General features: G+C 35.2%; 1 protein-coding gene across 1 annotated transcript; it reads right to left on the reverse strand.

Moving 5' to 3' along the window:
* Positions 1 to 1333: 1333 nt before the first annotated feature.
* LOC105801051 (uncharacterized) lies at positions 1334 to 1966 on the reverse strand. Its single transcript, XM_012632389.1, has 2 exons — positions 1826 to 1966; positions 1334 to 1726 (listed from the first exon to the last, which is right to left on the reverse strand). The coding sequence occupies exons 1-2, from the start codon at positions 1964 to 1966 to the stop codon at positions 1334 to 1336; spliced, it is 534 nt and encodes a 177-aa protein (XP_012487843.1).
* Between the last annotated feature and the right edge of the window lie 10495 nt (positions 1967 to 12461).

The following is a 12461-nucleotide window of genomic DNA, read 5'->3' on the forward strand; positions in this document are numbered from 1 at the left end:
TACTCAATCCCACTTTCTACTCATTTTAAACATTCAATTCAATTTTCATACTTTTACAATAATCTTAATTTCAACAACAAAATACGAATAAATACATTATATCATTCCTAAATTAACAAATAATCATGAAATTTTAACCATATGAACTTACCTGAATTAAATTGTAAAGTTTGTAGTAGTTCGGGGACTATTCGGCTAATTTCCCTTTTTCTCATTAGTCTACAGGCTCTTGATCTAAAATGTAAAATTTTTCATTCATTAGCATATTTTTCAATTTCAGTCCACTTCAGAATTTATACCCTTCAATTTTTGAAATTACACAATTACCCCAATTTTTGCAATTTAGTCCTTCACCAATTAGCCTATCAAATGACCTAATTTTTCTCAATTGATGATTTATCCAAATATTCTATGCTATTTCAAAGCCTTTGAAAAATATAATTTAATGCCAAACCCTAGGATTTAATCTTTTTCACAATTAGGTCATAAAATCAATTTCTATTGAAATTACTTGATAAAATCATCATATAACAAAATTTAAGCTTCAAATACATGTTAGTTCATCATAAACATCCAAAACTTATCAATGGTAACTTTTAAAATTACCCATAGAATCAAAAACTAATGAATTAGATAGTTGGACCTAATTGTAAAAGTCTTAAAAACTCAAAAAATTCAAGAAAGGAGAAAGAATTGAACTCACATGGTGGAAAAATATGCAATACCAGCTTAGAGGACCTTTAATGGCGTTTTTGGACTAAAAATTAGAAAAATAAATGTCTAGAATTCAATTTAGTCACTTGTTTTATCTTTATTTTAATTCCCAAATGACCATTTTGCCCCTAAGTCATCACATTTCAAGAATTTTCTATTCACCTACCGTTTCAGCCTTCTAATAAATGCATAATTGTGTTTTTGGTCCTCCCTTATTTACCACTTAAGCTATTTATTCCCTATTTCTCTTAATTAGCTAGTTTTGCACCTTTTTCAATTTAGACCTTTTTACTAAATTAACTATCAAAACATTAAAATTTTCTGACGAATCTTTAATATTAACTTAATGACACTCTGTAAATATTTATAAAAATATTTACGGCTCAGTTTATAAAATTGAGGTCTTGGTTCCTCGATTTCAAAATCAATTAATTTAATAAATATTTCTTAAGCACAAATCACTAATTCATAAGCCTTCCTAAATTCATAAATTGCTCATAAACACTAAACAATGAAATTTTGGAACTCACTTGTCACATTTGGTGGTCTAGAACCACTGTTTCCGACATCACTGAAAATTAGGCTGTTACAACTCTCCGCCCTTTAGGAAATTTCGTCCTCAAAATTTGTTACCTGAGATTAAGCTTGGATACTGTGATCTCATCAATTCTTCTGTTTCCCAGGTTACCTCCTCCGAACCATGACGATGCCACAACACTTTAACTAACGGTACTCGTTTATTCCGTAATTCTTTAACCTCTTGCGCCAAAATCTTCATCGGTTCTTCCGAGTACGCCATATCTGGTTGTAGCTCAATTTCACTATGAGGAATCACGTGTGAAGGATCAGATCTGTACCGTCTCAACATTGATACATGAAACACATTATGAATTTTCTCAAGTTCCATTGGTAAAGCTAATCTATAAGCCACAGGGCCAATTCTTTCAACAATTTCATATGGTTCAATAAATCTTGGGCTCAGTTTTCCTTTCCTACCGAATCGTAGTACTTTCTTCCAAAGAGAGACTTTTAAAAACACTCGATCACCTAACACAAATTCTATATATTTTCTTTTCAAATCTTCATATGATTTCTGACGATCAGACACAACCTTCAAACTGTCCCGGATAATCTGAACTTTTTCTTCAGTTTCTCGGATCAAGTCGACTCCCACTAACTTGGATTCACTTAGTTCAGACCAATACAATGGAGTCTTACATTTCCTTCCATAAAGAGCTTCAAATAGTGTCATTTTTATACTAGACTGATAACTATTGTTATAGGCAAATTCAGCTAAGGGTAAATACCTTTTCCAGCTATTTCCAAACTCGAGTATACAACAACTCAACATGTCTTCTAGAATTTGAATCACTCGTTCTGATTGCCCGTCAGTCTCAGGATGAATTGCTATACTAAAACTTAGCTTAGTACCCAGAGCTTCTTGCAGTTTACTCCAAAATCTAGATGTAAACCTCGGATCTCAATCCAAAATAATAGATGTCAGACCCCGTGTAGTATTACAATCTCAGACATATATAATTCTGCTAACTTCTCAAGTGAAAAGTCTGTTCTGACCGGGATAAAATGTGTCGACTTAGTCAATCTATCAAAAATCACCTAGATCGAATCTTTCTTTCCCGAAGTCATAGGTAATCTAGATACAAAATCTATAGTGACATGCTCCCATTTCCACTCAGGAATCATGACAGGTTGTAACAAACCCGTTGGTACTTGATGTTCTGCTTTCACTTGCTGACAAACCAAACACATAGCTACAAATTCACAGATTTCTCGTTTCATACCCGGCCACTAATACATTTTTTTTCAAATCAAAATACATCTTCATACTACCCGGATGAATGGAATACATACTACTATGAGCTTTAGAAAGAATGTCAATTTTCAAATCTGAATTATTTGGAACACAAATTCTATTGCGATAGCGTAACATACCGCTATCATCAATGATATACTTTGAACTCAACTTGTTCCGAACCAACTGTCTTTTCAATGCCAATTTCTGGTCATTATCTTGCAGCTCTCGAATCCGTTGAAGGAATAAAAGTTTCATTCTCAATTTTACTAATACAGAACCATCTTCATTAAGAGATAAATGAGCATTCATTGCTCGAAGTGCAAACAAGGACGACTTTTGACTGAGTGCATCCACAACCACACTAGCCTTTCTTGGATGGAAGCCAATAACCAGGTTATAATCTTTTAGTAATTCTAGCCACTGTCTCTATCTCAAATTCAACTCTTTTTGAGTCATCAAATATTTCAAACTTTTGTGATCCGTAAACACATAACACTTCTTGCCGTATAAATAATGTCTCCAAATCTTTAAAGTAAATACAATTACAGCCAAATCAAGATCATGTGTAGGATAATTCTTCTCATGTGATTTTAATTACCGAGAAGCATAGACTACTACCTTTCCTGACTACACTAGTACACAACCTAATCCATTTTGAGACACATCACTATATACAACATACGGTACACCCGATTCTGGTTGAGTCAAGACTGAAGCTTCTGTTAACATTTTCTTCAATTGATCAAAGCTCTTGTGACACTCATCAGACCAAACAAATTCAACATTTTTCTGTAGTAGTTGAGTCATCGGCAAAGCAATCATCAAAAAGTTCTTAACAAAACGGTGGTAATATCCTGCTAAACCTAGAAAACTTCGCATTTCTTTATATTCTTCGAAGTTTTCCAATTCACCACTGCAGATATTTTACTCGAATCCCTTCAGCTGACACAAGATGACCCAGAAATCTGACCTCATAAAGCCAGAATTCACATTTGCTGAACTTTGCATACAACTGTTTCTCCCTCAAAGTCTGTAACACAATTCTCAAGTGTTGTGCATGCTCAAATTCTGTCTTGTAATACATCAGTATATCATCAATAAATACAACCACAAATCTATCCAAATAAGGTTGAAAAATTCAATTCATTAAATCCATGAAAGCAGCAGGAGCATTGGTCAAACCAAATGGCATTACTAAAAACTCATAATGACCATACCTAGTTTTGAAAGTAGCCGTTGGCACATCACACTCTCTAACCTTTAACTGATAATACCCGGATCTGAGGTCTATCTTCGAAAATACTACAACACCCTTCAGTTGATCAAATAAATCATCAATACGAGGCAAAGGATATTTATTTTTAATTGTAACCTTGTTCAACTGTCTATAGTCTATACACAATCTCAAAGAACCATCTTTCTTTTTCACAAATAAGATAGGTGCACCCCAAGGAGACATATTCGATCTGATGAACCCTTTATCTAATAATTCTTGCAACTGTATCTTTAATTCCTTTAACTCAGCTGGTGCCATTCGGTATGGTGTTACCGATATCAGAGCTGCTCCCAAAATCACGCCAATCACAAACTCAACTTCACGATCAGGTGGTAAACCTGACAATTCCTCAAGAAACAAATCAGCAAACACATTAACAATTGGTAATTGTTCTAACTTCGATTCAAAACCCCGAGTATCAAGAATGTAGGCTAAAATGCCTCATTACCATTCCGCATTAATCTCTGAGCTGAAAAAGCTTAAATAATTCTAACAATTTCTTTCAGATTTGCAGACTCAACAGTAATCATCTCTCCTGTCTAACATTTCAAATCAATCTATTTTTCTCTAGAATTTACTACAGCATTATGCTTCGTTAACCAATCCATACCCAAAATAACATCAAATTCCTGAAAAGGTAGTAACATCAAATCAACAGGAAATTCACAACCTTTTATTTTCAGTGGACAGTCACGACACACTAAATTAACTATTACACTTTAGCCTAATGGATTGGTGACTTGAACATCATAATCAGTAGGTTTAACAAATAATTTCTTTTCTATTGCTAATGCAATGCAAACATAAGAATATGTAGACCCAGGGTCATTCAATGCATATATAGTAACATAAAAAAGATAGAATGTACTAGCAATTACGTCTAAAGCTATAGCTTCTTCTCTTGCTTGGATAGCATAAGTACATGTCGACGCTTTAGTTTCTAACAAAACAGCCTTATCTCTCATATTCAAACGAGTAGCCCCAGTAACACTATTTTATTCTAAACATTTACTTCTTTGGGAAATGGCTAATTGCTTTTCTTTTTATTCTTCCTCCTCTTTTTACAGTTGAGAACAATCTCGAATAAAATGATCAGTGTCCCCGCATTTGTAACAAGCTCCCGTCTTGCCTCTATATTCATCGAAGTGGGGTTTCCCACAATATTTACATTTGGGCTTAGGAACATTTTGCACACTACCCACACTAACCGTAGGTCTAATAGTCATCTTGTAATCTTGTTGAGTCGCCTTATTCTTATTTGATCGTTCAGACATTGAAGTAGGTTGATTGAATTCCTCTATAGGTTTTTTAGCCAGAAATGCTAAAACTGATTTGGAGGAGCTTCTCCTATAGGATTCTTTATTTCGTCTATCTTTCTGCACCTTTCTATTGTACACTTCTTCCATCTTTTGAGCACGATCTGATAGAACAACAAATTCCCTTATTTCAACGCCCCCAATCATCATTCTAATTTCATTATTCAATCCTTCCACAAACTGAATACACATTTCTTCTTTGGTTAGTACAATCTCCCGAGCATATCTGTTGAGGTATACGAATTCTCTTTCGTACTCGACTATCAATCGATTACCTTGTCGCAAGTCAAGAAATTCCCTCTTCTTTTTATCCAAATATGTCTTGCCAAAAAATTTCTTTTTAAATTCACTCTGGAAAAATTCCTAAGTGATTTTCTCTTTCGGCGCCATAGCCACTATAGTCATCCACCAATTATATGCTTCATTTTTCAGTAAGAAAACAACACATCTCAAATAACCATCTGGGGAACAAGCCATTTCTTCAAAAAATCTTACTGTATTCTGAAGCCAATATGAAGCTTTAACTGGGTCATCATCTGACCTACCCCGAAATTCTTCAGCCCTAAAATTTCTGAGTTTTTCTATCGGAGTACGTTTACTTGATTCACTTACTAGAGGAGGTGGAGGTGCAACCGGAGGCTCTACAGATGGTGCTGTAGGGGGAGTTGGTTGCTGAGCCTGATTTCTTTCTTGCATAAATTTATTAAACTATTGGTTCATAAACCCATAGAACATATTTTTAAGTTCTTGTTCTTGCGTCGGGGAAATTGGGACACTACTACTTGTCCCATGCTCAGATGGTTGTACTCTACTATTAGCTTCATCACATTAAGTATGTTCAGATCTATCTGACATCTTTACAATCTATAAGAAAAACAAGGATTAGATCGGATCATACACATCACACTATCACAGATTTATATGGCATGTATTTCTAGACACTTTACACATTACATTCGTTCCGAGAATCAATTAAATCGAGGCTCCGATACCAACAAATGTAACACCCCTAACCCATATCTATCACTAGAACAGGGTTACGAAGCATTACCAGAGTTTACAGAATAATTTCAATTAATTCATGTCATTTACCATTTATAACTGAAATCAAACATATTATATCATATGGTCCCTTTAAATGGGCCATTGAGGTCCAAAATAGGTATTAGAAATAAATCGGGAACTCAAATAATTTTTCGCAAAATTTTAAATTTTTTCCTAGATGCAAGGGGCACACGCCCGTTTGGCCAGGCCGTGTGAACCAAATGACACGCCCGTGTCATTGGCCGTGTGGGAATTCGATGTGAGACACACGGTCGTGTCTCAACCCGTATCCTTACTCGTGTAACTCTTTAACTTGGGTCACACGGCCAACCACACGCTTGTGTGCTAGGCCTTGTGGACAATTTATTTTTTGAAAATTAGGTGCAGGGGACACACGGGCAAACCACACGCCCGTGCGTATGGCCGTGTGTCACATATGGCTGAGACACATGCCCATGTCTCTACCCGTGTGGACAAAAATAGGTCATTTTAAGGCCACTTACACATGCATTTTAACATCAACCTGCATACAACATTCAAATACACTAATATAACCCAACCAAGTAATCAATACACCAATATATCCCTTTTTCTCATTGGTCTACAAGCTCTTGATGTAAAATGTAAAATTTTTCATTCAGTAGCATATATTTCAATTTCAGTCCACTTCACAATTTATACCCCTCAATTTTTAAAATTATACAATTACCTCAACTTTTACAATTTTTACAATTTAGTCCCTCACCAATTAAGCTATCAAATGACCTATTTCTTCTCAATCGACGATTTATCCAAATATTCTAAGCTCCTTCATAGCCTTTGACAAGCAAAATTTAATGCCAAACCCAAGGATTTAATCTTTTTCACAATTAGGTTATAAAATCAATTTCTATTGAAATTACTTGATAAAATCATCATATAACAAAATTCAAGCTTCAAATCCATGTTAATTCATCATAAACATCCAGCACACATCAATGGTCACTTTCAAAATTACCCATAGAATCAATAACTAATGAATTAGATAGTTGGACCTAATTGTAGAAGTCTTAAAAACACAAAAATTTCAACAAAAAAGCAAGAATTGAACTCACATGGTGCAAAAATATAAAAACTAGCTTAGAGGACCTTCAATGCCATTTTTGGACTGAAAATTAGAAAAATAAATGTCTAGAATTCAATTTAGTCACTTGTTTTTTCTTTATTTTAATTCCCAAATGATCACTTTGCCCCTAAATCATCACATTTCAAGATTTTTCTATGCACCTATCATTTCAGCCTTCTAATAAATGTATAATTACCTTTTTGGTCCTTCCTTATTTACCACTTAAGCTATTTAATCCCTATTTCTCTTAATTAGTTAGTTTTGTACCTTTTTCAATTTAGTTCTTTTCTTGAATTAACTATTTAAACATTAAAATTTTTGAAGAATCTTTAATACTAACTTAATGACACTCTGTAAATATTTATAAAAATATTTATGGCTCATTTATAAAATCGAGGTCTCGATTCCTTGATTTTGAAACCAATTAATTTAATAAATATTTCTTAAGCACAAATCACTAATTCATATGCCTTCATAAATTCATAAATTTCTCATAAACACTAAATAATAAAATTTTGAAACTCACTTGTCAGATTTGGTGGTCTCGAACTACTATTTTCGACATCACTGAAAATTAGGCTGTTACAATTATGATTGTGTATGATATTATAACATGTTATAAACTTTAGATTGGTTGGATTTGAATGCCTATTTATGCCATGGTTGTATAAACATTGTTGAGATTAGGTTGGTACCGAATTGGGTGAGAAATATGGCTTGGAAAATAGTCTAATTTTGTCCACACGGGCATGTGTCTCAGCTGTGTATAACACACGGCCAGGTGACACGGCCTTGTGTCCCCTGATACTTCTATAGATATCAAGTCAATAGCTTCACACGGCCTAGCACATGGGCGTGTGGCTTGGTCGTGTGAAACAAGTCAGTATACTCTCCAGTTTTCACACGGCCTAGCACACAGCCCAGCACACAAGCGTGCGAGGCCATTTCGAAGGGTACACAACCTGGCACACGGGCGTGTTGTCTGACCGTGTGACCCAGTTCACTGAGTTACATGGGTTTGGACATGGGATGGGACACAGCCGTGTTTCCCCATTTCAAATGCCTACACGGTCTAGCCACACAGGCGTATGTCTCCTGCACTTTGAAAATTTTCTATGTTTTTCGAAAAATTTCTTAAGTACTTGATTTAGTCTCGAAAAATTTTCTATGCCCAGATTATATGCTGCGTTTTGGAGGGACGTGGATTATTTCCCACTTGGTCCCCCAAGTTATCCGCACATTGCATTCGTCCCCTTTACCTTATTTTATTTTCATTTGGCTCTTTTAATTCTATTTTTAATTTAATTTAATCCCTTTCGTGTTTTTTTATCAATTAATTTAATAATATTATTATTATTATTTGTTAACTCTAGTATTATTTGCATTGTTATTAAACTTTTCATTTTTTATATATGTTACTTATTTAGATTAATGTATGTATATTATTTGGTGTATTACACATATATTTTTATTTACTTTAAAATTCATTTTAATATTATAATTTCACATAGTATTTCTTTTTATCTTCCTTTAAATCTATTTCAAATTAGTATATATATATATATATATATATATATATATATATTGTTTGTGATAAAATTCTATGCATGTGATTTATCAATAATTTTCAATTTCCACCTTGTATGCTATTCATTTTTAGTTTATTTCAAAGATTGTTTATATTAATTTATTTGATATTCCTTTTAATTCTTTAGCTTTTGGTATTAATATCTACCAACATATAACATGAGATTCTTACCATTGTTATATTGTATTGTTTATTTATATTTATTGATTGTTTGACATTCATTAGTATACATTTTAGTTTATGAATCATCATCTCGCATTGTACATCGTTATTCAATCTTTTTTTTATTTCGTTCAAAAGAATTACGTTTAATATCATTTAAGTATCAAAACCAATTTATCCAAAAACTTTAAAAATAGCGCAATACTCGAAATTTGGAATCCTTGAGAGAATTGAGCCCTAACGTATTGGGTTCCAATTTTCCTCGATGAATCTAAATAATCGAACATTTTGTTTAATCAAAACACATAAATAAAAACTCATTCTCCGGAATTCGATACGTCATGTCCTAATGTATTGGATGTGACATGTCATTTTCTCGAAATGAAGATTTTTAATAATAATAAGGGGTATATTCAATGATAGGAATTTTGAGAAATTGTGCCCTAACGTATTGGGTTTCAATTTTTCATCTGACTTAAAGCAATTGAATATCCCTTTTTGACTTCACCGCAAGAGTTTTGAAAATCAAAAGACAAGCTCATTCTCGAGGACTAAAAATGTCGTGCCTTAATGTATTGGGCATGACATTTCATTACTCCGAGATGAGAAGGTCTTTAGCATTCACATCGATTTATCCAAGCATCTTTCATAAAATTAACATTAATAAAAAAGGAAGGATCGTATTTTAAAATCTTTTCAAATTCCCGACACTAAGACATTTAACAATCAATTCGGTACCAATTTCGGGCGTTACGAGGGTGCTAACCCTTCCTCGTGCGTAACTGACTCCCGAACCTATTTTCTCAAAATTCGTAGACCTAAAATCATTTTCAAGGATCCGATCACGCCTCTTTAAGAGATCGGTGGCGACTCTAATTTTTTTTAAATCAACAACCAAATATTTATTTTTAAAAACAAGGTGGTTTTGACAGCTTGGCGACTCCACTAGGGACATTTAGAGAGTCAAGCCGCAAAACTGATTATTTTTTTTCTTATTGTCAAAAATTGAAATTTTGATTTGAAAAATTACGATCCTCCCTTTGCATTTGTTTGTATGACACTGTAAATCGAGTTTTATATCTTGGCATCATATTGCATAAAGACTGTTTAGTCTTACCCGTTTAAGTGGGAGTGAGAAACTAGTCTTTCGTGAGGTTTTCACCTCCGTGCAGGATAGTGGACCGCTTCCGGGATACATCCGTACCTTGTTTTCGTGAGATTTTCATCTCCGTGCAGCCATAGGGAAATGTATTCCCCTGAACCGAACTCGGTCCGTATGTGCCTATAATGGGTGAAGATCGAGGAATCTACAGGTTCGGATACCTCAACTTTAGAACCGAGCTGCATATAGAAAAACCTAAGAGCCCACCCTTGATCGTACTACGGAAACCCTAGTGGTTGCCCCGATAGGTGTTTGATTCCTTTTTTTTACTTACTTGAAGTTGTGTTTTTATGTTGCACTAACTTATGGTGTTTTTGTTATGTTTGCATGTCATTTCATATTCAAAAGAGTGTCGATTCAAGTTCGATTACTAAATTAGAAAGCTTGGCATGAAGAACGAATTTCTTGATAAAGTAGAGGACAATGCTGCTGTCTGTATGGGGTCAGAGAAAACACAATCTAAGAAAAGAGATAGTCTGTCGGGGGGTACACGTCGGAGTTATGGGACTACACCTGTATCAGTGTAACGTAAAATAGCCTTTAAGAATTAAAGGTAATATGGGATCATTGGAATGACGAAACTAAGCAATTTTTCAACTCTAGTTATGGTCTACTCGACATTAAGGTAGGCGAACATTTATTCCGAGCCTTCGCTCAGTATTGGAACCCCGCATATAGTTGTTTTACCTTTAGAAGGGTTGATTTAGTGCCCACTATAGAAGAATATGCCGCTTTGCTTCTTTGCCCAAAAATCCAAGTTGATAAAATCTACTCTAGAGCCGTTAATATCCCAACCTTTGTAAAGAAGTTGATGAACATTACCGAAATGAGTGAGCAGTGGGTCACAGCATGGATCAAGCAGAAGGGGGAAAGCAAGTGCATCCCTTGGAAAAGCCTGCAAGAGCTGATTTTGGTGCACACTGATGCGAGGAAAAAGGTTGACGTCTTTGATCTGAGCATTTATGGGCTAGTAATTTTTCCTAGGGCCCTAGGGCACGTAGATGAGGCTACCTCAGATCTCTTTGACCGACTTGATAAGAGGGTTACACCAGTTCTGGCAATTTTGGCAGAAACCTTCAGGACACTGAATGCATGTCGAAGGACGGGTGAAGGCAGATTCATCGGATGTGTGTAGCTTCTACTTGCATGGTTCCACAGTCATTTTTAGAAAATTGATAAGGTTTCGTATCGAGTCTTCTCTGAAAATTATTCTCCATTAAAAGAGATAACAGCTACACCAAGGAGAGATGACATCTAGGAAGAGAAATGGTTGATCATTCTTCAGAATCTTCGTGAGGAGGATATCGAGTGGAGAGCCCCGTGGTTACTTCCGAATGAGATATTGTATCGATGTGGTAATTTTGATTAGGTCCCGTTACTTGGAATCTGGGGAGCTGTTGGTTATGCTCCATTGATGGTGCTAAGACAGTACAGGTCAAGGTAGTTTATACCTGCGACCCAAGACTTAGCTGAGCTCGAATTCTCATATAAAGACAATGGCTATAAAAAGAAGACTCAAGAGATAACCAATGCATAGGACCAAACTCGACGGATGAAGAGATTTGTCGTAGGCCCGATGACGACTCCTGAATATAATTAATGGTGGGTTAGAAGAATCAATGATAATATCCCAAGACTAGGTCAAGGCGACAATCCATCGATAGAAGAACATTTGCGGGTTGTTCCCTCTGAATTGGAAATTATCAAGGAAGATTTTGAGAAGAGGAATGCAGAGCTTGAAAATAAGATCGAGCGGTTGGAAGAAGAAAAGATGCACTAGAGATTAGATGTGGATGTTCAAAAGTTAGAGTCTGATAAATTAAAAAAAGGTAAGAACAAAGCTGAGGAAGATCTGGACAGTTTGAAGACAGACTATAAGAAGTTGAGGTTATCAATAAGAACTGCTGGGCTAGGGAAAACTTTAAAGAAGAGTTTGTCAGAGAACCAAAAGGAAAAATGTGAACTAAAAGGTAGAGTGGCTGGGTTAGAAAGATCTCTTCATCAGTACCAAAGTTAAATTTCGCTATGGAATTGAAAGTGAGCTTGAGCAAGATCGAAGAAATGAAAGAAAGAATAGAAGAGTTGGAATCGGTATTGCGAAATTGTGGGATCCGGACTGAGCACCTGGAAACCAACGAAAGTCGTCAGAGGGAGCAACTTCACCACTTTCAGAATTAAGTCAAAAACAGGGATCGTATCATGTGAGAAGCTGTGGTTCAAATTTGAGAGGTAGCTGATCACCTGCAGACTTTGGCGGTACAAGCCGATGCACTGAGCG

Source organism: Gossypium raimondii, chromosome 11 (genome assembly GCF_025698545.1).
Source record: "Gossypium raimondii isolate GPD5lz chromosome 11, ASM2569854v1, whole genome shotgun sequence".
NCBI lineage: Eukaryota > Viridiplantae > Streptophyta > Magnoliopsida > Malvales > Malvaceae > Gossypium > Gossypium raimondii.

Bases quoted from the DNA above. Each gene is read 5' to 3' on its own strand.
- LOC105801051 (XM_012632389.1), bottom strand. From the start codon at position 1,966: ATGACACTATTTGAAGCTCTTTATGGAAGGAAATGTAAGACTCCATTG. The intron at 1,727-1,825 runs GTTGTGTCTGAT...TCTCTTTGGAAG, and splicing joins TTATCCGGGACAGTTTGAAG to AAAGTACTACGATTCGGTAG.